This window comes from Mesoplodon densirostris, chromosome 8 (genome assembly GCF_025265405.1).
Source record: "Mesoplodon densirostris isolate mMesDen1 chromosome 8, mMesDen1 primary haplotype, whole genome shotgun sequence".
NCBI classification, from domain to species: Eukaryota; Metazoa; Chordata; class Mammalia; order Artiodactyla; family Ziphiidae; genus Mesoplodon; species Mesoplodon densirostris.
The window spans coordinates 47,384,918-47,411,925 of record NC_082668.1 but is presented as its reverse complement, the minus strand read 5'-3'; the positions used below and the strand labels follow the sequence as shown (position 1 = coordinate 47,411,925).

At 35.6% G+C, this 27,008-nt stretch overlaps 1 protein-coding gene across 1 annotated transcript in view; it reads right to left on the bottom strand.

Moving 5' to 3' along the window:
- The window catches only part of COL5A2 (collagen type V alpha 2 chain), a 144,809-nt gene that overhangs the window by 7,013 nt on the left and 110,788 nt on the right, over nt 1–27,008 (bottom strand). Inside the window, exons 24-50 of the mRNA XM_060106330.1 lie at nt 26,017–26,070; nt 25,331–25,429; nt 23,836–23,889; nt 23,017–23,115; nt 22,857–22,910; nt 22,709–22,762; nt 21,690–21,743; nt 20,911–20,964; nt 19,281–19,325; nt 18,851–18,949; nt 17,723–17,830; nt 17,392–17,445; nt 15,114–15,167; nt 14,847–14,900; nt 14,372–14,425; nt 13,839–13,946; nt 13,673–13,726; nt 13,080–13,133; nt 12,106–12,267; nt 11,102–11,209; nt 9,863–9,970; nt 8,379–8,432; nt 6,296–6,403; nt 5,710–5,763; nt 3,494–3,601; nt 3,044–3,097; nt 1,899–2,006 (exon numbers count right to left, since the gene is read on the bottom strand). Coding sequence (XP_059962313.1) covers nt 1,899–2,006; nt 3,044–3,097; nt 3,494–3,601; nt 5,710–5,763; nt 6,296–6,403; nt 8,379–8,432; nt 9,863–9,970; nt 11,102–11,209; nt 12,106–12,267; nt 13,080–13,133; nt 13,673–13,726; nt 13,839–13,946; nt 14,372–14,425; nt 14,847–14,900; nt 15,114–15,167; nt 17,392–17,445; nt 17,723–17,830; nt 18,851–18,949; nt 19,281–19,325; nt 20,911–20,964; nt 21,690–21,743; nt 22,709–22,762; nt 22,857–22,910; nt 23,017–23,115; nt 23,836–23,889; nt 25,331–25,429; nt 26,017–26,070 — 2,070 coding nt within the window. The remainder of the gene's footprint in view (nt 1–1,898; nt 2,007–3,043; nt 3,098–3,493; nt 3,602–5,709; nt 5,764–6,295; nt 6,404–8,378; nt 8,433–9,862; nt 9,971–11,101; nt 11,210–12,105; nt 12,268–13,079; nt 13,134–13,672; nt 13,727–13,838; nt 13,947–14,371; nt 14,426–14,846; nt 14,901–15,113; nt 15,168–17,391; nt 17,446–17,722; nt 17,831–18,850; nt 18,950–19,280; nt 19,326–20,910; nt 20,965–21,689; nt 21,744–22,708; nt 22,763–22,856; nt 22,911–23,016; nt 23,116–23,835; nt 23,890–25,330; nt 25,430–26,016; nt 26,071–27,008) is intronic.

Below are 27,008 nucleotides of genomic sequence, written 5' to 3'. Positions count from 1 at the left end.
TACATTTAACACATTTTTTTGGTTTTTGTTTTTCTATTGGACGCAAAGGCATGGATGGGACTTGGTGCAGAGAGAGTTAAAATGCAACACCCCAATGTGATGGTACCAGGGAGATCTGTGACTCATGCCCTTTTTAAACTAGATGGTTCTGGCCTGCGAACCTGTAACATTCCAAGGGTGAGAAATGATGCATAATTGCTTTTCAGGCAACATATCTGCAAGTTGGCATCTGAGGTAAATAAAGAGCAAAGCACAAAATATTTGCTTTGATGTTTACCCTTGAAGATGCGATACATTTTATGTTAAGAATATATAGATATGCACACTCATTTCCGAACTATTCTGGGCAAGGCACAACTAAGATGTTTTAAAAGGATTTATGGACAGAAGCTGAATGAGGATATGCAGAGGAGTTGTGGGTGCTAGTTCTATAAGACTACACATCAACGCCAAGGAAATACACACAAGAAACACCCGCAAGAGAATTTCCCTGTATTCCCAAATAAGGGGGAAGGCACAGGAAGTCTTTTTATGTGCATTAGTTAGTGTGTGGATCAAAATCCTCTCTATACTAAACAAAACTGGAGGAAGTTCTCTTTGCCCTTTTCATTAGCAAAAAATAGAGTTGTCTTACCTTTTTTTTTTGCCAAACAAGAACTACTAGAGCAAAAGGGAGATAAGCACAAAAATTGGCAGAGGCTAGAAAAGTGGATCCTCTCTATTAATTTCCTTCTGCATTTTCTCAAGGAAGAACTCAACAACTTCAGAGAATTAACCAACAACCTGAAGGTATGTGTGGTCCACATCTCTCGTGGGGAGTACAGTCCTGGCAGGCAGAAGGCTGGAGTTCTGTTACTGGCTCCGCCACTTGTTACATGGCTCTGGAAAGTTGCATCAACCTCTAGTGCAAACATTTCCTCACCGTCAAGAGACTCTTAAATCTGTGTGTGTGTGTGTGTGTGTGTGTTTTTCTTTAAGATCATATCATGATTCCATACATTCCTTTATGCTAATCTCAGGGAAGGAGATTTTTTTCTATCAAGGACCACTAAAACACAAGATGAAGTCAATCGAGAGCCACATAAGTCAGAGGTATTCCAATTCTGTGGCTGTTTTCCATTTAAAGATAGAGAAATAAACAAATAGAAAATATTCCTCTTGACCACAGGAAATGTAAAGCTATTCTTTCCATGTAATAAATAATAAATATTTGGCTTAATGGTATTGACAATAAAGGGCAGAGACAGAATAAGAAAAGAAAAATAAAACCAAAGAGGAAGAAACACGAGGGCAGGATGCATAAACTCATATACACACATGCACATATATACATGCAAGCATGGCAGATAGAGGAGACTATTTCTCCAAGTTTGTCTTCTGAGAAGCCAAAGTCTAACTAAAGCAATTTTTATAGCTTTACATAATCCTCAAGTCAATGCTACTGAAATATTTTATTAAAAGTTTTAATTGAAATCCTTTCTGAATTTCATTTTCAGTAAATAACTCTTTGATTTCATAGGCTTCACTTTCCAGCATTTTCATGAATGAATGCATTCATCAAATCTCACATTTAGTCTATATTGCCTTTTAAAGCAAAGCAACACTTCCATAACTCTAATTATAATACAGTCATAACTTACTATTTGCTTTCATTGATATCACATGAAGTCAAGGCCTAGGTAGCTTGGACTCTGATTTTATATACTCTGAATAATCTGTATTAAAATGTTTGAAATAGCTACTTATACAGACAAGCTCTTATGTGACTTTCAGACTTGTTTTCAGGGTTCCCTGAAGTCTTTTGTCCATCATGCTGCACAGACATTCCTTAGACAGAATCCAAGCTATGAGAATCAATAGAATCAATCAATCACTTGCATACAAATCTGTGATTTTACCTCAGGGCCTGCTTCTCCGACACTGCCTCGTACACCAGGAGGCCCGATGGGCCCAAGTGGCCCAGTGTTTCCTTCTTTACCTGAAGGACCAACTGGGCCTGGAGGACCCTGTAAGCAACAAAGACTGCATTTTAGATTCTAGGAAGAAAATCTTTACAATACCTTTCTCTGATCAAAGAACTATTTCTTTATGGAATTATCACAGTGATTTCTCATATTCGTTTTCCTAATGACTAATAAATGGAGTTCCAGCACTTTCTAATGTTTACTACTTCATCACACATGAATTTTCCACCATCCATGCAAGGTAAAAGACCAGTGTCAATTAAAAACGTTAATGGACTAGTCATCTACCTTTACTGGTAGGCAATGTTTCATCAAATTTCATGTATTGTACACCTAACTAGAAATTCAATTAAGTAGGAGTAAGAAAATGACAGGAGTGTCTGATATAAATTAAATTTGTGCACCTATACCCCAGAATCTCATCACATCCTAGTAATTTTGATACTGTTCTCAATTTTATGTGTGATTTGTTTGCACTGTATTTAGATACAGAAATACACTAAATACACTGTATTTAGATGCAGAAATTTTTTCTAATGATTTTCCTAAGTAATTATGTGTGTCAATTGTCTTATGGCACTAATGACCTATTAGAGGCAGCATTAATACTAATGTAGAATTTCTATAAGCTTCAAATATTGGTTTCATTTTATGATTTGCTTCCTAGTTAGCCTTATGCCAACCATTTCTGAGTAACTATTACAATTACTTAAAGGAAAAAAATAAATCCAGCTTCAAAATCTATCTCCACTTCATGGTAAATCCTATTATATCATTTCAAAGGGCACAATTAAATGGAAATTTCAATAAACACAGAGTAAGAAAATGAACTAACAGATGAGTATATCCACCCTAGGTAAGAGATTTTAATGTGGGCCCATGAAGTAATATGTCATATTTCAGGATATTTCTACTTAAAGGTAAATGCTGAATGGTTTGTCTCATATGTTTGCTGCCAGCTTCAGAGAACCTAGGCCAACTCCAACTTCAGTACCATGAAAATGATACTGAAGCACTAACAGTATGCCACCAGGAGCATTATTATTTACATCTGCAACTTATTAAGTTTTGTTACTTACTCTTGGGCCAAATGGTCCTGGGATTCCAGCACTGCCTTGTTCACCATTGGGACCCTTAGTAGGAAAAAATAATGATGCCAAAATATTTATATCCTACGTTTTACCATTCTTAGCTTTTTCAAATGTCCTGTCATTGACTTTAGCAACATAGACTACTTTCATAAAGTCATCAACCTCTATAATGTTTCATGAGTTGACCAATACTAAAGACAACTGTAGGAGTAATGGTGCATATATCCTTTTGCTTTATTTCTTTCCTACAAAATTACAGCAAATATGGGAACAATTATATTGGATAGCTAGGTAATTAGTTATTCATCAAGATATTCTTTGAAATGAAAATAAGATACAAAAAAAACCCCATCCATTTTATAGACAAATAAATGTTCATGTCAAGATACCTGTGTATTCTCACATGCAGGGCAAATAATACTTAAAGGGATAACTTACAGGAGGTCCAGGAAGACCTTGAAGACCAGTAAAGCCTCTGTGACCCTTCTGACCTCGGTCACCTCGGTCTCCATGATCACCTTTGTCACCTCGAGGTCCTTGGGGTCCCTAGAAGTAGGGTCATAGCATGGATATTGCCTGTTGAGACTACAATTTTACTTTGTGCAATTGTATTTGCTACAATTTTGGGTACTGCATTTTATATGAACTAATATATTTACTTATCTAAATAGTATTAGACCTAGGAATTTTTGTCTATTTTTCTCAAGGAATGAAGGCAATCGTTAAAATCATAAGATATATGATAATGCTTTCCTAAAGATTCAGTTTTTTTATGTTTATCCTATATTCAGACTAAAATTAGGTATTTTAAAGTTTGATCTAGCCTATCTGAGATATTTTCCAAAGATTATATTTCACATATTTAGCTGATATCATTATGTAAAAATACTGCCATCATATATAGATTCTTTTAAATTAAAACGTGAGTTCTTATTTACTTATGTTACTTCTAAGAACAAAGTGTTTATTAAATTTGCATATGCAGATAAACTAACTAGATATGAGCTGGGACTATGTTAAGAAATTGGCCATATTTGAAAGTTGCAGAGGGAGTAGATCTTAAAAGTTCTACCACAAGAAAATAAAATTTGCAACTATGTGGGATTATAGATGTTAATTAAACTTACTGTGGTAATCATTTCACAATACACACCTATATCAAATCATTATTACCTTAAACAAGTACAGTGTTATATGTCAATTACAGCTCAATAAAACTGGTGGAAAAATAAGAAATTGGCAAAAAACTTGTTTGAACAAATGAAAGAGGAATATAATCATCAAGCCACTCTCTTCTAAAGAAAACACAAAGAACCCTATGTTATCCTCATATCTGCAATATCTGTACCCAAATCAATCAACCCTGATCCTGAGAAACTAAAGAAAAAGCAATAGTTGAGAATCTAATTGTGGGACAGAAGCTACACCAAGAAGTGAAAATTACCTGATTAATCTTATCAGTCACAGACTTTTTCTTTGTTTATAAAAGTCTCGGGTAGTAAAGGCAGCTCCAAGGGTCTATTGGCTCACAGTAAACTGACAAGTAACACAGGGTCACCTACTACAGGGAAAGCTTCTGTTGTCTTTAAAGTTTTTCTAAAAGAGAATTGAAATTCTATCAATCTGACTTTTGAGAATGGAAGATACTATCAAATAGACTGGCTATCAGTCTATTTTCCCTTATTAGTTTTTTGTTCTTACTTTGTTTGGTTCTTATTTTTTAAATTGGATATCCTAATTGTCAAACAGTACGAGAATCTTTTTTATAATAAAAACAAGACTAGACCTCAGTAACTTTTACATATTGTATTAAACAATATAAATTTAAATACTAAAATCAGTTTGAATGTTTTTATAATGTCAGAAAGGTTATTTTATTTTAGGGATGTCCCCAAATTTCACAATTAAAATAAACTAAACCAGAAAGCACCTATTTAAATTCTTAACTAGAGTTCATTTAATCATGGAAAACAAATTGTAACTGGTTAGAAAACCATTCACTTAACATGCCATGTAACTATAAAATCTTCTCTAGCCTAGCTCAAATCAAAGCTGAGAATGATGATTTAATAATAGGTCATAATTTTAAGGCTATAATTGTTCTTCATGAATATAGATATTGATATTGAATACAGATATTGATTTATATAATGGATGTGAAAGAAACATGACCCATTAGACTGCCCATAAGAGATGATTCACTCATGATAAGACATCAATATAATAATCATTAACCTCGAAGCAATTGCAAAGAGCAAAAAAATCAGAACATGGGCAGGGCAGTCTAGTTGAAAATAAAATATATTTGAATAGTACTTTTCAAGTTTACAAAGAGCTTTCAAACTCATTTTTCTATGTAATTTTTAGAAAATCTCAGAAAATGGCACTATTTCTCCTGTTATTTTGGGAGAAAATTGTGACTTTAAAAGTCTTAATTGATTATTGAAATAATTTGTAGTTAAATTCAGAGGAGCTATATTAACATTATAAAAACAAATATAAACTCCTGGGTATCATTTTAAATCAACATTTTGTTCAAAGCTTGAAGAATTTGGTAATTTTCACTTATGAGTCTTAAATTGTACTTCTTCTTTGGGAGTATATTTTACGTAAGAAGACATATATTTTTAAAAAAACAACAACAGAGAACTTACAAGTAAGCCACGTTTCCCAGCTCGACCAGGTGGTCCAATAGGACCCCGAGAACCCTAGAAGAAATTTTCACAGATATTAATACAAAAATATGGATGTATTACATAGACATAGAATTCAAGAATATATGTTTGTAGTTGAATACTTATATATGTGTACGTGTGTATCTAAGTGTATAGTTCTATGGCTAATTAATTAACACCAGGCTGAAGTCCCTAGGTATAAGAATGTGCTCACTATAACCCCAATGACATTTCTATAGTCAATTTTATCAATGGTCTTCACTGAATGAAGATCACCTTAGTTGTTTACATAAGACATTACTTGCTTAAATTTAACATGATACATCCTTATTACATTTCCTGTAAACAACATTTTTAGATGATGAAAGTCAAAGCATCAGGATTTTTGAATACCTATTAGAAATCAAATTTTTAAGACTAAAAAAATTAATTCCTAATTGACTGTTTATCATTCTTTGTTTAGAGTCCTTAACCAAACACACGTCATTGAAGGCAGGCATATATGTAGCTCATAATAGAGTATGTTGATGTTTATAACTGTCAGTGTGAAACTGACTCTCCTTACCGGATCTCCTCTTTGTCCTGCATCTCCTGGGGAACCAACCGGACCGGGAGTTCCAGGGGCACCCTGAGAGCCTGGCAGACCTGCAGGCCCAGGGTCTCCACGATCACCCTGACAAGAAAACCATGATATTATCTTTTTAATATTAATTCTAAAACAGCCGTATTCTATATGCTCATGCTATTCATGAGAAGGAAAAATATAACTTTTTAAAACATATTTATTATTTTATTAATATTTTACTTAAATATTTTAACTATATTTGCTTATTAATAAATCAAACTGAAAAGAATGAGATATTTTCCCCCAATTTCATCCCTCCCCTTACTCTCACCCTAATATTCCCATAGTCAAGATTGCTGGACTATAGGAGTGGTCACCTCCAGAATTCAGCATGTTTCTTAGACCAATAAGCCTTCCAACTGGGGTATCCATGCACTTGGTATAAACAAAAACTTTCCAAAGAGTGTAAAAACAGGGAAAATTCTAAGGAAACCACTTTCCAGATTTTCAACTTCATATGTGTTCTTTCAGAAAACTGACTTGGAGCATCCTTCCCTACTTCCTCTTTAAGAATCACCCTTCTCCCATTTTATGAAATAAAAGCAGATATCATACAATCCACAATCTTATTATGCTGCAGTGCTTCGAAGAATAAACACCACTGGGCATCAAACTAAGGGACTTTTCCAGAATGCACAGTTCACTTGAGAATAAAGCAAAGAGGTATTCGGAAGGAAAGAGGCGGCTCCTTATTTTACCCAGATGACCCCATTATGACAAGGCTCCAAATCTTACTTGTCTCTAAGTCAGAGATGAGATTATTGTTACATGAACGTGTATTAATATAATTATTTGACTTGAGAAACGGAGTCAGACTTTTTTTCTGACAGAAGTTAAGTCTTATTTGACTGATTAGTTTGGCAACCAGGATAAACTCTGGCAATTAGGTTAGAGAATTGATACATAATACATTGAATCAGCTGAATTGGCAACTCCAAGATTTTGAAAAAAATGTATGGAAAGCACATGTACATTTAGAATTTACCAAGAATTACCTCCTTTGCAACAATAAAACTTGTGATTAAAATAAAATGTGATGGCAACTTAAATTATGCATAGGGGTTCATAGATTTTCAAAATTATATCAGGGGTACATCAGCAAAATCTTTGAAGACTACCACACTGGACAATATATTACCGAGGGAAAAACCCAGATGCCAAGAGAGTTTGCATTCCTTGGCTTTACGGTAGATGGAGGGGAGTGGCCTTACCCCAAGATTCCTCAAAACTCTTTCTTCCCCTATCTTTGAGTGCCTACTAGATACTTTAAACAAGTTATCTGAAACACAAATGCCCAGTGGTATAGGTATTAATCATATTTAAAGTATTTGAAAATTGAGGTTCAGAAAATATGTTCAAGATCACATAGCTAGTTATTTAAAGAATCAAGATTCCAATCCAGGTCTCTCTGGTTTCAAAGCCCATTCTGCTACATGATGAGCTCCCGGAGTGGAAAGAGCCTCTGCATCATAATAGACATTAGGGAGGGTTTTGGGTTTTGCCTTCCATTTACTACTATGTAGTCTGAGACAACTGTGTGACTGCCCAAAGGGACTAGAGTTTCAGATAAAGTTGGGGATATATTCAGTTCAGCATATGTCTAATTTAAAAACACATCATGAAATATACAATATTTAGAAAGACATGGTTTATTTCCTCATGGGGCATTCACTTTAGGAGGTGAGTAGAGAAATTTAGATGTCACACAGCTCTATTTGTGCTGCCATACTTTTGTGAATGAGTTTGAAATTTAGACTACTTCATATGTATCCTCATCCAAAGCCTTCATGGTGCACCTTTTCCTACTGTTAATTAAAAAAATGCCATCTCACTTGGCTGTGTATTCAAACTTTCATTTATAAGATCTACTCAAATTATGACATTACAAAAGGGATTGTTACAATCAGAAATTTCAGGGCTGCATTGGAGCTATGAGAAGAAGGAGTAGCTTTTTCTGTTTAGTATTACAAAGATTTCAAATTTACATTACTCCAGATTGTTTAATCAGTGAAATTGCCCTTACACGTTCTCCAACAGCACCATCCCGTCCTGGAGTACCATCATTACCAGCTGGACCCTATAAAGAATCATATATGAAAAATGAATTAGCTGAGTAATAAAAATTCACATTCCAATTGCCAGAAAAATTACAGCATGTTTTCCACCTCTTTTCCATATTATAAATTAGCATTTATGGAAATTTCAGTAGAAGAAAGTCTTCTGCCATCTTTCTATTACTTTGATTTGCCTGTAAAATTATTAACACATTCTTACATTTTTGGTGCCAACTTTAAATGCAGTTTTGTTCAAGACACTATTTTCCACTTACAATTCAGTGCTTATAAAGTGCAATATTATTTCCTTTCCCCACATACATATTTCATATTCACGTATTAAGAATGCCCAATTATTCACTATAGCAGCTCAGCTTTAAAAATGTCCTGGCATTTGCTACAAATTTGGGCTCTTCAATGTTTGGTGTGAAACAGTACTAAATCTATGCTCAGGTTGGCTTAATCAACCTCTTCAATGGTGGGCCCAGAAGAGGTGCCACCAGATGGAGAAGCTCCACTACCAGAGAAGCCCCCAGACATTCCTCCTGGTGTGCCTCCTGCACTAAGTCTAAATTCTTCATTTCAATTTTTTATTTTTAAAAAAGAAAAAGTATTCAAATTCTTCTAAATAAATAGACAACAATTACATTCCCGGTATTTTATGTTTTGTTTATATTATCAGTGAATGGTTTTCCTCACATTTACTTACCCAAATAATATCCTTAAAGTTTAAAGTAAAATAACTGTGTTTAGATATTAAATTACTTTAAAAAATATATAGTCTTCTTTTCCTATTTTATTTTGATTTTTTTCAGAACTATATTTTTACCATTTGAGCAAAAATTGCTTTGAAAGGCATTGATTGTTTCTTTCAAGAAAATGTGACACTAAATGTTTGGCGATTTACTCATTAAAGCACTGAACAGAGGAAATTCCAACTTATAACTTCTCAAATCACCCTTCAAAAGCTGATTTCCTCTCAAAAGAGACTAAGGGAACATGATCTCCATAATGTAACTTTATAGGGATATGTAAGTCAAAGCATCTCTACTTACTTTGCCCTCTTCACAAGCTGTAACAATCATATTAATCCTATCACCATAAAACTTGGCAGTTTTGACAAATATGCCATTACAGAATGAAATACTAATAAGAGAAAAGGTAAATGGTTGTGTCCTTTCACCTTCAAAATCATTTGGCAACAAAATAAATCAACTAAAATACTTGGCTCCAGACTAGATGAAAGTCAGTGCAAGACACAAATCTTACTACTTTTTCTTATGTCATCATTTAGTCAACTCTCTAGGCAAGAAGACATCAAGAAACATCACTAGGAAACTTCCTTCAGGTCAAACGTACAATTTCTAAATTTCTAAATTGACTTCTAAATTTAAAAAATGTCCCCGGAACACCCAGATGAAGAGGGGAGAGGGATTTTCACTGTAGTACTCACTTCAGGTCCTGGTTCTCCCACAGGGCCATTTGAGCCTGGGGGCCCCACTGGTCCAGGCGGGCCTTTATCTCCCGGTGCACCAGTTGGTCCTACTTTTCCTGGTGTGCCCTGAAATAAAAGTACAAATATGTCCACCACTTCTGAAGAAGTTTAAGGAGGCCAGTTCACATAAAGGCTACATTTATTCAAATGGCACCCCAGTCCCTCTTTCTATAGTAATAATTGTCCATTATCCCACAACACTCATGTCACTGTAGTGCCTTCCCAGAGGCATGCGCACTTCTAATCACACTCATCCTGACATATCAAAGGGAATAAAAAGTATCCTTTGCACCAAGTCAGGTTCATTTTGGTTTCTAATCTGATGTATCATTGTCATTTCTGGATGCCCTTCTTGAATCTGTGTCACTAGTAAGATTTGCTCATCCTTATTCATTTCTGCTTTGTCTGCTCACTTTACTTCTATATCCTGGCACTTTGGTCTCAGTATTGGGAGATTTTACTTCCAGGTTCCTTGGCTCACTCCTGAACAATAAGACAGTCCTTAACTCCCGGTTTTCTGGTTTCACATCTCCACCCACATGTCCCCAGTTCCAAGGTCCCAGCAGTAAATCTCTCTGTCTACATTCCATATAAAAACACCATTTTTTTCCTCAAGCATGTAAACTTTCAGCAGTAAAATTTAGTCTCTTCAAAGCTAATAGTGAGTTAAACTTTTATCCATACTCCAGGGAATATGAAATTCTTAGCACCCTCCAGGAAACAGGAGATTACATTCAGAATCCTTCTTTATTGTTCACCCCACTTTCACCTCCAATATTACTTTAGCTCAACTACTTCCCTTTGATGGTTTATGAAAACTTACCCTCTCAACTGTGAAATATGAGTGTTTCTGTTAGGCATGTTTATTTAAAAAGAGGCTACCTACTCACCAGGAGATTATCCCCCTTCTCTAGTTCCATGGATATTTTTAATCTTTGAAGAAAGATTTAGAGTCACCAAAAATCTATATCCTTATTTGTCTACTTCTCTAGTCCCAGGGTTAAATAACTATATTTTCCAAGGACTTTCTAAGGTCCTTAAGAATTTGACATTTAAAGTCAAAAGGTTTTTAAGATACTCAGAATCTGTGTCTAAAAAAGACTTCAAATCTATTAAGAAAAAAAAAAAGATAAAATTTCCCTTCACAAATTTTGTTGCGTATAATCAGATGAAATATAGACCAGCGCAGCTACTCACTGCTGGGCCTGGAAGGCCGGGCATCCCTCGCTCTCCACGCTGCCCCGGCATGCCGACGATTCCTCTTTGCCCAGTAGTTCCAGCTGGACCAGGGGGACCATCTGGACCCTGATTTTGAGAACAAACTATAATGAGAAATTCTCCAGGGAAAACTATATGCAAGCACTTTACAATAGATCACAGCTTTACAGGTTTTGGGTATGAGAAAAAGTTCTCTGTTCCATTAAACCATACTATGAGTGAGTAGTCAAAATGTGTAATCCACACGGAGCCTCTAACATTATTTAAAGGTGAGAATGGCTCACTTAGTTGGAAAGGAACTTGAAGATTAATGTGAATATTAGTAGAATAAAAGAGGTAATTATTCAGGCAAATATTTTTCCTCTTTTTAAAATGACAAGAAAAATTTTAAAACAAAGAAATGGGGCTATATCTAAACATATTAATGTTGAGGCATTTGGATATTAAATAAAATAGTTTGGTTTAAAAAAAGGTTCTTCATTCAATACAGATATTTAACAAAAAAATGTTTCCTTGTTTAGTTTCTGAACACCATATCCATGACTATTATATTTTTATATCTGTACATATACTTTTCCTAGAGCAGAAACTTATAAATTAAAAACCTAGGGCCTCCCTGGTGGCGCAGTGGTTAAGAGTCCGCCTGCCGATGCAGGGGATACGGGTTCGTGCCCCGGTCTGGGAGGATCCCATATGCCGCGGAGCGGCTGGGCCCGTGAGCCATGGCCGCTGGGCCTGCGCATCCGGAGCCTGTGCTCCGCAACGGGAGAGGCCACAACAGTGAGAGGCCCGCATACCGCAAAAAGAAAAAAAAAAAAACAAACAAACAAAAAAAAAACACCTATAGGCCATAATGCATTTAAAGGATTATGAAAGTGCTCAGGATAAAATATAAACAGTTTCTCTGTGGCAGTAATTCTTATGAATTTTTACTAGTAAATATCTCAGTTAGAGGTGGTCTAGAACAAAGATTCCAAACTTACAGGTTGCCCATCTTCTCCTGGGTCCCCTTTGTCTCCTGGGCCACCAGGGGAGCCAGCTGGTCCTCGATCTCCTACTCGTCCATGAGAGCCGGGGTCCCCAGGAAGACCGGGAGGTCCCTCCTTCCCAGGCTCCCCTAAGGGCCCTGCAGGTCCTGGAGCTCCCTAGTACAACATAGAAAGAGACCCAGGAGGGCAAAGTGGAAGCCACATTAGAAGACCTAATGTGATGGTCTCTGCCTCAGAGGCAGATTCCCAAGCCTCACAGGTCCATTTTTCCTGTTAGATGATCACTCAGTGGATTTAAATAAAAATAAAAAACACAGCTGCCACACAGCTGATTCATTTCCCAGAGGAAAATCTAAATTATTTGCAGACAATTACCTTTTAGTCATTATTAAAAGTGTGCTGACAATATTGAAAAATCAACTATACTTCAATTAAAAAATAAATAAAAGTAAAGTGATTTGGAATTGCAAAAAAAAAAGTGTGTTGAAGTTAACTTGAATTTTCAAACTCCATAAGGTTCTGCCCCAACAATGAATACATAATATTGATATTTTATTGTCTGACCTGATCTTATAATGAAAGAATAACTTTTATTAAAGATAATTTCAGAGATTCTTCCTAACTGAAAGAAATGATTATTAGCACACAATACTGTTACTATTTAGTACCCAAATGAAGTAACAGTCAAACACTGGGGCTTAAAAGGATTTGCAAATAAGCTCCTCGAGGAAACACTGGATGATTCAAGAAGGATTTGCTTGACAGCATACCACTATGAATTACTGGGACAAGAGTTGTCAACATGGGATAACAACTAATTAAGGGATTAAACAAAAGAACAAATAATAACTCAATTAAATATATATGTATATCATTATAATATGTAAATATGTATGTGTTTGTGTGTATTTTTATGTGTATGTAAAATTACTCTACTATCAATGATTTCAATTACTGAATCGACTTACAGTAGGACCTGGAGGTCCAACTCTGCCGGCAGAACCAGGAAATCCTGTAGCACCCTAGAAATATAATATCATATAAGCAATTTTAAAATAAAAATTAATTCTATATACTTTCTAGGGATTATTGATTTTACAGGGATACTTAGGCCTTTATATTCCTCTCGTTATGACCAATATATATTTTTTCTTGTATCCTACGTTTTTGGGAATGGATCTGGATTAACTGGTAGGAAGGATACTATTTTTCTCTTTCCACTTTCCATTTCTCTTGAATACATACAAGTATACTGAAGGCAAGGGCTAGAATCACATTAATATTTTATGTAACAGAATTATACAAAGTGCTTTGACATTATTCATTCCCTCTTCCATAGGTAATATATTATTTAGGTTACATATGAGGCAGCTGGGTCTCCAAGATCAAAACACTAATTTTAACCCAGATCTGCATCAAAATTAAGCGCTCTTTCCACTACTGTATAGTTATACAACTAAACATTTGTTGTTACAGGTTCAAATGAACTTTAAAATGGCTATAAAGGAATAGGTATCTGTGACTAGCTGTGTGTAATTCCCAGAGCTTCAAACCAACTTACAGGTGGACCCTGAGTTCCTCGACCACCTTTTAGTCCAGGAACGCCATTAGGACCCTACATAGAATGAAACAAACAAAAGATCGCTATAGGATAGAAAGATGGTCTAAACACAAGATCAAACAGTGGGGACTGGACTCAAGTTGTGTCTTTTTTATTTGAAACTTACATGAGGGCCTGGGGATCCTGCTAGACCTTGTGGTCCAGGAGAGCCAGCGTCGCCCTTCTGTCCTGGCTCTCCAGGTTCACCTTTTACTCCAGGCTGCCCATCAGGACCCTACATTAATTGAACAAATAAGCAATTGATTAAAACACTTATAGACATATTATTTCATGATAATTATTCCTAACATATCATTTATTCATATATGGTATAACAGTGCTTTGAAATCAGTATAAAAGCATAGAAGAAAAAAAAACGCCCTGATAAGATCTTTGAAGACAATCTGAAAAAATGTTACACCACCACATTTTTATTATAACAAATAAGTATATAATTCAATATAATGCAAATTCAACCATTTTGGGGCCATTTTTTCATGAAAAAATGTATTGAAAATGAGAATATTGCCTAGAAAACTATATAAGTTTTCCAGAATCTTGAATATACCTTCAAAACACATGACAACGATAAGTAATTAAGTTCATTGCTGTAACAAGAGGAATGTTCGTTTGTAAATTAGAGATATTTGAAAATCATACCTGGGGTCCAGCAAAACCAACGGCTCCAGTTGGGCCATTTTCACCACGAGAACCCTAGAAGACAAACATTACTGTAGCTTTTACACATTATTCTAAATAGGAACAGTATTTTAAAATGCAATTATATAAATTTGTAGTGTCTTGAAATGTACATATAGAGAAAGTAGACATATTGCTTAAGGAGGACTCTTAAGCGTGATATAAAGATAAGGGTCATAGAAGAAATTTTCCAAGGCCCAAAGTCTCAAAGAAGCTTCTAATTACTTAGTAAATGAGCTGCCTACCTAGATTTAATAGATTGTATAGAAATAATGCAATAATTTTTTTAAGTTTAATGAGAATAGTAAAAGGTGAAAACCAGGAAGTTAAAAGTAACCTAATCCAACAGGCATGGTTTTATACATATCAAGAAAAAAGGATGAATCGTTTTACTGCTCAAGCTCATACTAAGGAACATCAAAATACTGTCACTTACAGGATTCCCACGGGAGCCAGGTGGACCAACTAAACCTCGAGGGCCAGGTTCTCCCTAGAAAGCAGATTTTAGATTGTTATTGTCCAAAGCAGTGGCAAAACAGTACAACTGTAGGATTTGGGCCCTATGTGTAGGGAGGATGGGAGGAGAACTCTGAGATGAGCTAGTCCAACTGTCAAATTTTATGAAAGAGAAAACATTATGAAAAAGATCCAGCATTCAAATCTCAGGATTTTAAGTCCACAAAATAACAACTTGTGACATTACCTTTTCTCCAGTAGGACCTGCAGGACCAGAAGGACCCAAGGGACCCGGAAGACCCTGTCAATTAACATAACATAGGCATACTGAGGAAAAGAATGCACAGAAATCTCCATGTTTAAACAAACTAACAAAGAAGGGACTATTTTGTTACAGCTGACTGCTTTTGTAAAACATTACCTATAATAAATGATATAACTATATTCTCAATATTTTATATAGTCTAAAACAATTTCCAATGGATTTTCTCCACAAAACGTTTTAATCTCTTTCATCCAACTCAACTCCTCCATATATAACACCGTCTTCAAACATTAGTATGAAATTAGTGCTACCCTTCAACAGTGTTTCTGTGTCTCGTAGCTTATTTAATTTTGCTAATACCTATTTGAAATGTGACAGTAGATTGAAGAGGCTTTTCTTCTTTTGTATAGAATACTATCTTCTTAAATTATACTAGTGAAATATCACTCCTTTATTTTTTTTAAAAAGTGAAATTCTACTAAAACACTCAGTTTTCCACATTCCCTTGAGATGAAAAGGAGTTGCACTACCCTCCTACACTGAAGATGATGGTGCTCTCTGGCTCAGAATGTAGGGCGCTACCACATGGGTTTTCTTGACATGTGGTTACAATCTTTAAACTGCTGCACTGTATTGGAATCCTTCCTAAGACAGGTTTTCTCTCTGATATTTGTGTATTGCCTCTTCACAAGCTGCCCAGATATCCTTTTGTCATTTAATTTTTGTATGCATTACTGCAGAAACTTAAGGAACAAAATGACTTTTTAATTTTATATCTGTGACAAGAACATGAGAAAACTGTGATCTTAAATTCTCTAGATCTATAATGAAACAATGTTCTGCCATCCATTTACCTAATATACTTCCTTAAAGGATTTGATTAAATATAAAGGTGACTTCATTACATTCACATTTTTTTCATACAGAATAAAAGTGATTCCTTTTTTTTCCTTTACCATGAGATTACAGCAAATGTTCTGCTCTGCTTCTTCCCTAAAATAACATATTTCCCTCACTAAAAATGAAGCAGTCATTGCTTAAATCTTGATCCTACTGCATTGCATTTTCATAGTTCAAAAGAACAATAGATATGTATTTCAGCTTTCTCCTTAAAATAAACTGTCAATGCATCTCTCCTTCAAACAGCACTTCACTACTTACCGTGCACCCCAGACCAACCATGATGTGAAATACAAAAAATAAACCGGATTTACTTAGACCACTTTTTGAAATATTAAATGAAATATTAGATTTAATTAAAAGGCAAGAGATATTTTGAGTTCATAATTTGCTAAACTAAGTGTTTCACCCTTAATTAGCTTTCTAGAAAAAGAAAAAAGGGATAATTATCACTAAGGCTAAAACTTTTCTATAATTTACTTTATTTTTTTAATCAAAAGTTAATATAATCAATGTGTTAACAGTTGCTCAATGGACAGAATCAAAATATTAACAGTGGTTCAGTGTCATCTCTCTTTTTTTTTTTTTTTTTGTGGAACGCGGGCCTCTCACTGTTGTGGCCTCTCCCGTTGCGGAGCACAGGCTCTGGACGCTCAGGCTCAGCGGCCATGGCTCACGGGCCCAGCCGCTCCACGGCATGTGGGATCTTCCCGGACCGGGACACGAACCCGTGTCCCCTGCATCGGCAGGCGGACCCTCAACCACTGCGCCACCAGGGAAGCCCAAATGCATTCTATTTTTAAGGACATAAAGTTTGTTAAATGTCAATTTCTGGAAGGATATTAAACAATCCTTCTTTACATTTCACTTATTCAGCCTCTTTATCAATGAAAGCATTAATGATGATTCATCATGCAGTAATTTTCTCACCCCTAACATCTAGTATATTGAGAAACATTTGTCACACCTTTGGCTACTCTGTAAAACTCTACTTGCCTGCACTGGAATGAGGTCTAAGGCAACTCATTAGAGCAGCATTTTAATAAAAATAAACATTGCCTATGAAATAAAAAGATAAAGATAAAGAGGGCCCCACCGCTTAAAGCACCAATCTGATATGCACAATAAAAATGTGTCTTACTTCATTCTCTCAATAATGACTATTTTTTGGCTTGTTCTAATTCAAGGTAAACAAAATGAATATCTGTGGTCCATCAGTGTCAAATCTCAGATCTCATCATTCTCCTAATCCTGACAACCATGGAAACATGAACGTTATTTTAAAAAGTTCAGGCAAATTCATATGATAGGGATGATGCTGATTCCTAGCCCAGCTGCTGAAAGGAATGATTTCACTTACTCTTGCTCCATCATTTCCAGCTGTGCCTTCAGAACCTTTCTCTCCTATGCCACCCTGGGAAAACATACAAAACACCATTTAATCATTTAATTGTCTTTTTCCTACACTTGCATGGAAGCTTCATGAGAGCAGGGACTTCTCTCTAATGTTCACAGCTGTATCCCCTTGAGCCTAGACCAATGCCTGGGACTGAACATTTTCTAAGGACACATATACTGAAAGAATGAATGAATGAATGGCTTGTGACTTAGGGTGGTAGAAGTAAAAGTCTGCCCAGGAAATCGTTATCAGTAGAAAGTGTAAATGGATGAACTAAACAAACCAAACTTACTCTGTCACCCTTGGGGCCAGGAGTTCCTGCAATTCCTCTTTCTCCCGGCATACCTTGAAGACCCGGTGGGCCTGTATCTCCAGGGGTCCCAGTTGGTCCTGGACTGCCCTGAAACGAACCAACAATAAGTAAGCTCACCTATATATTAAGGTTGAAACTATATGAAATTCCTGTTTGGGTAAATCAAAAATAGTAGAATCTTGGCAATTTCATGTGGTTCAACCTAGTGCTTATATGTTTCATTTGGGAAAATTGACTCTGAGTTCATTTTTAAAAAAATCAGATCTTGCTGTTTTGATTGTTGGTTTGTTTTCAACATTCTCTTTGGAGAAATTTGGTACCAATTCAAATAAAAATGATAGAATTGCCTTTTTATTTTCTTTTATTGGCAACATCATAGGAATTCTAATAAAAAAAGAAGACATCACAATCACATTTAGAGAGTATTCCATTCTCTCTCTAAAGAACCCATGATATGAAGCTGGTTTTCAGGCTCATTCAGTAATTAAATTGAAGCAGATCTTCTTCAATCACTCTGGCCTTTGAAAGTGATAAGGGATCTAATATTATATGATCATGAAAAATTCTACTTCAGTTGTTTGCACTGAAGTTGGCCACACAGTCTTCTACCAATTTTAAAACAGCACCCAAAAGGAAATGGTACTGATTTTTGCCTTATAATGTATTGTACTTTCGGATTTCAAAAATGACATACTTTCATATATTAAGTAAGCAGAACTGTAGAAACTGAGATAAGGAAAATGGAGCATATGATTAGGAAGACATCCTAATAAATTATGCAATTTTTGATTTATTGCCTCTGCTTATTAATAGAAGTCATTAATAAAAGTTATATAAATATTAGAAACAGGTTTGTATATGAGAATGTATCACTACTTTATGTAGTGATCAAAAATCCCATCAAAGAAGAGATTCTTTTTTAGCTGACAGTTTAGTGCCAAAGAAAAGCCAAGTAGGTGCTCATTAAATATTTGTTGAAGAAATTATATAATCAAATATTTTGTAAAAACAAGACAAATAAATAATAATAAATCCTAGCACCATTATGTGTTTATTGAGCAGTAATTTTAGACCATTTTGAACTACTGAGCTCACTACCATACTTACTTTTGGACCATCAGGACCGTGTCCTCCAGCCATTCCCTTCTCACCAGGAAGTCCGGTTATTCCTGGTTCTCCTCTTTCCCCTGGATTTCCTCGTTCTCCCTACACAACATAGGAATGTCAAACAGTCTCAGTGCTTGATCTGAAAATGGGTTAAAAGTGTTCCTGGAAATGTGAAAAATGACTTCTACTGGGGAAAAATTTAGAAATGAGCAACTATGAAGACTCAGTTTTCTAATTTAATAAGAAATGAACTTGTATAAGCATATATATAAGCATATACTAGTTTCACAGCACAAAATATTTCTCATAAGATTGATTTTCATTAAGTAAAAAACTGTAACAATTAAAGCCCAGTTTCAGATAAAAGATGCTTTTTCAAACTGAAGCCAATGGACACAAAGTTAATCATGAAGAAGAAGAAAATACTTACTCTAGGTCCTAATGGGCCAACTGCTCCGGGATCTCCAGGAACTCCCTATAAAATAGACCTTTTTTTAATGAAAAACTTTCAGTTGAACTTTAGGTATTTATTAGAAATCTTTCCAGATCATATACCTAATTTCTTCTAACATACTATTAGAAGTCTGACTAAGCCCATAATATTGAAGAAAGAAAGATGTGTACAATTTTATAAACAATGGAATATCATATACATTGGATGGAAATATTTTTCCAGAAAAATGTGTATTATACCTGAATGATTGATTTTTGGCAATGAGTTCATTCAAAATATTATCTCACAAAGATATTACTTTTAGCAACAATAAAATACAAGCAAAAGGCCTTTTATTTCCTAATGGAATGTGAAAAACTTAACAGAAGAAAGTGAAATTAAAAGCAATGAAGTACTAATCTTTTAAATAGAACCAATTCAATTCAATTTAATAAATATTTCTTGAACATATAATATAGACAACACACTCTACCAGGAATTGTGGGTTCAAACTAATGCAGTCATGACTACATTAAAAGTTTGCTCTTAACTAAAGGAAAATGTGTCATTTAAAACTTCTCTGTTTGATAAAGACAGTAACTATACCAAGTAGGCCTCCAGTCTTGTCCCTTGAAATGTACTGTCTTCATTGTGGCATGATCTTCCTAAAACCCAAATCTAATAGTATTTCTCTCTACTTAAAAGCCCTTCATTAGCTTCCCATTACTCTAATAATAAGAACAAACTAGACTCAAATTAAGACTTTCCACAATCAGGCCCCTGTCATTCTCCAGCCTCTTCTTCACCCTCCTCAAACTGTATTTCACATTTCTGACCTACCAAACTTTTTTCAGTGCCTAAATTTGATCAGCAAGCCTTTGCACTTGCTGTTTCCATTTCCTGGAGTATTTTCTTACCTTCCCTCCTCCCCGCTTACCATCATTCTTCCTTCAGATCTTATAAAAGATACTATTTTGTCCAGGAAACTTTTTCTAAACCCCAATGTCTGAATTAGGTGCATCTTCTAGGTTTACATACACACAGTGCCTCTCTTACCATAGCATTTAGAATATGCTACTGTTGTAACTGACTTTCTATACTCTCTGTCTCCTAGTAAAATAAAATATAAGGCAAGGTCCATGTCCATCTTGTTCAATTGGTTCAGGCCAAGGCTTAGTAGAGCTTAGCACAGAGCACTCAGCAAATATTTTTGAACAGTTAAATGAATGAATAAATCACTCAAAGAAAAATAAATTATATAAACCTATGTGCTGGTAAAATGACAGAAATAAAATGGTAAGTTTCTGTTCATAACCGTTTATGAAGCCTCCAGTAAAATGTACAGTAAGACATATTTAGTGATTAAGAACACAGTATAAGCACGTGACCTGGGTTCAAATCATATCAGCTGTGTGACTTTGGGAAAATTACTTAACATCCGTGTGCCTTATTTTCCTCATCTGTAAAATGGGCATAATAATAATAATAGTACCTAGTACATAAGAGTTGTTTTGAGGATTAAAGGAGATAATTAATTTAAAGCAAAGCAGAACAGAGCCTGACACACAGTAAGTGATATTATGTTAGCAATTTTTAGTATTGCTATCCTTATTATTTAAACACTTACCTGATCACCTGGCTTTCCACCTTCCCCAGGAGGCCCTGGAGGACCAGGAAGCCCCTAAAGCAAAAGTAAGAATATAAAATTGTGACTCTGTGGAAACTTAATAGGCCACCAGTGTTAACAGTTCACAATTCATGGAGCTCCCTGACTATATTTTCAAGCAAAAGACATTATTTAAACACAAGTTAAGTAAAGCAAAATGAGAAACCTACATCCTCTAACATAACACAGCAGCTAGTCAGTTCGTAGGTTTAGATTTTCATTTGTACACCACTTAGCAAAAAGGAGGTAAGAATATAACAGTAGGTTCTTTATATTTGTGGAGCTTTTAATGGCTTTGAAAACAATACTTTAGGCTGCTAGAATAAATATTGAAAGTTAGTCCTGACAGTTTTTTCCCCAAATTATGATTATCTATGCTATTAATCTACCATCATATTTAATTAAATAAATCATGAAAATTTGTTCAACAAAAAATTTTAGACACTGTCAATAAAATTAGATAAGCCTTAATATAGTTAAATAAATCTTATTGAGATATTAAGAACATTTTATGATTTATAATTTGTTAATAGGTTTGGGGTTTGATCAGTTGTTCAGGGGAAATCTGTTCCTTCTCTTTGAGTAAAAATGTTTGATTTTGTCCAAATGTCTATCTTATTTACTAAAAGAGGAATGACTTCTTTGAAAATTGTAGAATTTCACATCATTCAACCATATCTTTTTATAAAAAAGCATTTTGGTTAGGGGAAGAAGAAATGGAAGACTGAGTCAGTGCATACCTGAAAGCCAGTGGGGCCTGGAGGGCCCTGTTCTCCTCTCTCTCCAGCCAGACCCTAAGTCACGAAGGAAAGAAAACCATGAACATCAAGAGCCGATCCTTATGTCTGCTTCCTACTTGTGTGAACCACCAGAAGTATTTATATTTCTTTGTATTTCTTCCAATCACAGGTTTTTCACTTTAGCAAGATAATAAATTAGTCCTAAATGTCACCTAATGGTACTGTTTGAAGTCCCTGGTGGTGAGAAAATATCTTCTAAAGCCAGTGAAGAAACTGATAACATGTGTTCATTTCTTATCCAAACATAAATGTCTGGAGGCAACTGTAAAATTTGGGGGGAAATTGACTATTGGCATGGAAAAATCCATTACTTTTATATGTCTAATCTAAAAGGTAATTAATGTTTCCATTGTAGTTTGTTTCTCAGTGTTATAAAAATTATTAATCAAACCTTCAAAACTAGAATAACTAAAGAAAGCAAAGCTAACATTTTAAAAAAGATATTTAAATTGCCCCATTCCAAAACAAATAAACATGCCATAATATTTCTGATAAACACAATTTTAAAATCCTAGGATGAAAATATACCTCAAAGGATAAATATTATCCCATTTTAGTCCATCCAAAAAAAAAAAAAACGCTTAAATAAATTTCTATAAGACACAATATTAGAAAAAAAACCTGGTATAATCGATTATTTATATATTTTAAATAAAATACAGTATAAAATATTTGTCAGACACTACTTTCCTCACATAATTTTCAACTGTGATAACATAGAGATGATGAGGTAGCTTTTACGATCAGCATTTCATAGAAGTTTAAAATGAAAAGACCAATAATTCTACTTAAAAAGGAAGAAGATTCCAGCACAGGAATCAAAAGAAAAGATATAACTGAAATTCTTCCATCTTGCACTTTTTTATTTACTTCCCCCTGAAACCTGTCCATGAGTAAAGTCTCAGACAAACACCACTGAAGAATGCAATGTGAATACATTCTCACTAAAACTTACATACCGGGGGGCCCACAGGACCGGAAGGACCAACTTCACCATCTTTTCCAGGAGCTCCCTAGCATCACAGAGAGATAATTTATGAGGTGAGACCATGAGAATTTGGGTAATTTCATATATATATTTTTCTTTAGCAGAAAATGTATAGTTACCCTCTGCCCAGGAACACCAGCATTTCCTGCTTCTCCAGGTTTTCCAGGGTCACCCTAAAGAATCAATGCAAACTAATTTAAATTTCAATCGGTTTGCTATAAACATGTCAGCTCCAAGTGAGGATTATGATGAGATGGCAACATTATACACTGTACTCACACTGCTACCTTTGGGGCCTGGAAGACCCATACTCCCAGGCTGCCCTCTGATTCCTATGGAGCCTGGAGGACCTGGCCGGCCATCCTCTCCTGGAGCACCCTACAAAATTGACAGGAGCAATGTAAGTTTCATGTAAGTTCTCTCTGAATGTTACATCACCCAAATTGTCACTTGCCTTTCCTTACTATAAAAGTTATGTAAGTTTTAAATTAAGCCACGTTTTTATTTTAGTGAGTCAGGACAGTTGAGTGTTTAAAAACAACTGCTGAGGTATTTGAATGTTTAGAACGGAGACTTTATTCTTATTCTATACACAAGCCTCATCTTTATGCCTCTTTACATTCTCATATTAATAGGGGAAATCTTCCTTCTTTCATTTACTCTTGTTTGTGGTAATGAAAACTCAGGACTTCCATTTCACATTTACTGTATAAGGGAAGGGCCCAGAATATATGAACTGTCAAATTTATACCTACTTATCTCTTAAATGTATAAAATTGGAAGGATATCAAGAAATGAGAATGTTGCTAACAAATTCCACTAATATTAATAAATACATCATGGCAACTTTTTCACTTATGTCAGAGAAGCAGTTACAATCTCAAGCATTTATTTCAATACAATGTTATCAAGTTTTGGTCATTTTGAAAATACTCAGATCCTTAATATTTGCTTCCAGGAGAGGAAGGTACATTTTAAACATGTAAACATGATCAGCATCCACCTGATCAAAAACGTTAACCTTAAACATCTTACCATTTAAGTTGCATGTCTATTGAGAAATATTAATGGTGGTGGACTTTTGTTTAAATTACTTACCAAAGGTCCAAGTTTTCCTTCAGGACCTTGAACACCAGGATTTCCTGTCAGACCCTAAAAATTAAAAGCAATTGTCAGTTTGTTGCTGACCTGCAACTGGAGTAAAGGTTCTAAAGAGTAAAAATAGCACTGCATTAAAAAGATCCCGTTCTGCTTTGCCATGCCCACTCTCAGTAGCCTTAGGCTCCTCCAGACAAACTCACAGGACCATCATGGACCTCACCCAACCTGGCTTCAGGATACAGGGCAGGATACGGGGCAGACAACACAACATGCAACAAGGCATCACATGTGGGACTCTCCACAGGGAGGAGTCCTCACAGCACAGCCTTCAGGGCCAGACTCTAAGCCTCCCACAATGGGAGGCCCGATGTGAGAGAATCAGTCTATGTGGTGGGTGCAGGAGCCACCCTGGTTTGAAATCTCACATAACCAATATTTGTAACAGCACCTTGGACATACTATACTGGTCCCAGCAAGGTGAATGCCCAGGTACAGTCCCTGCAAACTCAGGAAATCCAAAGCTATGCCTCCTACCAGTTTTTTTAATTCATTCATAGTCCTCCAAGTCCAAATGCAGTCTACAATCAGGGATCTTTTTTTTTTCTTTTTTTTGCGGTACACGGGCCTCTCACCGTTGTGGCCTCTCCCATTGCAGAGCACAGGCTCTGGACGCGTAGGCTCAACGGCCATGGCTCACGGGCCCAGCCGCTCCGCGGCACGTGGGATCTTCCCGGACCAGGGCACGAACCCGTGTCCCCTGCATCGGCAGGTGGACTCTCAACCACTGCGCCACCAGGGAAGCCCTCAGGGATCATTTTTACTAAAAGTAATTGCATGGTCATTCAGCTGGCATTCCACCTTTATCATGTGTCTAGGGAAGAATATCGAAGATATTCATCGAAGATGAACCCAATGCCTGTTTCTAATATAGAAGGAGAAAGGGCTGTGGGAGACTTTTACTCATATATCTAACACTGGGTTCAGGATAAAGAACTTATGTTGAGCCAAATGTATCTTTCCATGAAGGTTTTGTATAATCCTTTTCTCTTTAAGGGGCACTGTTGACAACTGAATATAAGGGTAATTCCATAGTTCAAATGAATTTTCAAGTGACATTTTGTTAAAATGAAATTTGTCAGGAATTCTCTGTGCTAAAAGTCACATAAGTTGTTCATCAGCAAGTAAAGAAAAATTATAAAAATTGATAAACAGAATTTTTTTCATATCAAGTGGTAAAATTATTAATACATACCTCTTTGAATAAAGGAGACTAGAAGTTTTTTTTTTCTATACATGATAAAAATAGCAAACCATTCATTATTTCAAAAATAATGAATCAGGTCAAACCCAAAGAAAAAAACAAAGAAATGTTCCAAGTCGTGAAAGCAAGCTATTAAAAAAAAAAAAAAAAACAAACCTTTAAAAAACCTTTAATGAATTCTCAGGAGCATATCTCCTGGGTTGATATAGCCAAAAACTACTGTGTTCTTACCCGAGCACCTGGAAGCCCAGGTTCCCCGGGACGTCCTGGATCCCCCTGACCTCCTTTAGGTCCTGAAGAACCTACAGGACCCCTCTCTCCTTGAGCCCCCTGTTCCAAAGCAAAGCAGAATATGTCAGAAGAAAGGGAGTGCAGGGAAACAAAAGCAAGCATATATAAAATCCTTGTTTTACAAATCAAACCACTAGTATAACATAAAAGAGTTTGTCAAAGTAGTTACAAAGACTTCTTTGTAAACCATGTCACTTCACATTTTGTTCTCATTTGGATTCCTTGTAGAATAGAGGTCTTTCATCATTAACTAATGAAAGTTGTGTTTAGAGCCTCACTCCAATAACTTAGATTTAGAAAACCCCAAATTTTGAAACTGTCTAAATTTCTAGATAAAGGAAAAAATATATATCAGCTAAAGGAAAGATTTATGGCCTATTCTTCTCAAGAATGTCCCTGGAAAGTTTGAAAACAAACTCCAATACACCTCCAACCATCGTCCTTCTCCCCTAGGCCTCTATAATGAAGAAATTGCACAAGAGGGGTTTGGCGTTAGGAGTAACATCTGTGTCCAACTCTTTTCTAGATCTGGACCCATGTGGGCCAAGGCTAGATCACCATGCTGGACAACGGCATCTTTTGCAACACTACCCATAGGACTGTCAACCTTGATAGGATAACCTTACCTTTGGTCCAGGTAAACCATCAGAGCCTGGAAAACCACGATTGCCAGGAGCACCCTACAAATGACCAAAATGTGATTCTTAATTGTGGATGTTTTTGTAATATATAGTTGAGTGGGTGATTTTTATTCTTAGTACTATAAGGTTTTAGGAGCTATGATCAACCCAACACAGCAATAGATATGTATAAGAAAAAATAACCTGACTATACAGAAAGACATTTTAAATTTTGAAAAATATATGTAAGTACTGAGCCAAAATTATTCAAATCAAAAATTATTTTACCACTTCATTGTAAAATTAAACATAGAGAAAAACTGATACATAGATATAGATACAAGAGGCAAAGAAATGGTATCATCTACCACAATCAAAATGTCAGTGACTGCAGGCATTAGTATTGTCTTTGATGTGAAGCCCTTTGCATTTTCTGAGGTTCCATACAAAAGTAAGGTGATGTTGTTATTCTCCCTTTCAGACCTGTTTCATTATAGTCCAGTCACAGCAACCTTTTCTGGTCTTTAAAATCACTAAGCCCTTTCTGGCCTCCTGGATTTGCGTTTTTTGTTTCCTCTGCTGAAAAATGCTTTTTCTCTCAAGTTTTCTTGCTGGCTCATCCTAATCTTCAGATCTTAGCTAGATGCCATCTTCTCAAAGAAGCTTATTTCCTAACCACCTAACCTAATGACACACTACTGTCATAAGTTACTCTCTACCACATCACCATGCTATTCCCTGAGTGTATATGGCACTTATTAAAATGTGTAATTATATTTTTATTTACCTGTTAACTTGTTTATTGCTTACCTCCCCACTAAACTATTGTTTACTAGCCCCCACATGAAGGATGGAACCATAGCATTCTTGTTCACTGATGTATCGCAAGCACCATATACCAAATTGGCATAGAGCAGTTGTTCAGTCAATATTAGATGAATGAATGAATGAACAATGATTAGACAGTTGACTCCCTGAATTCAAAGATAGCCATACTG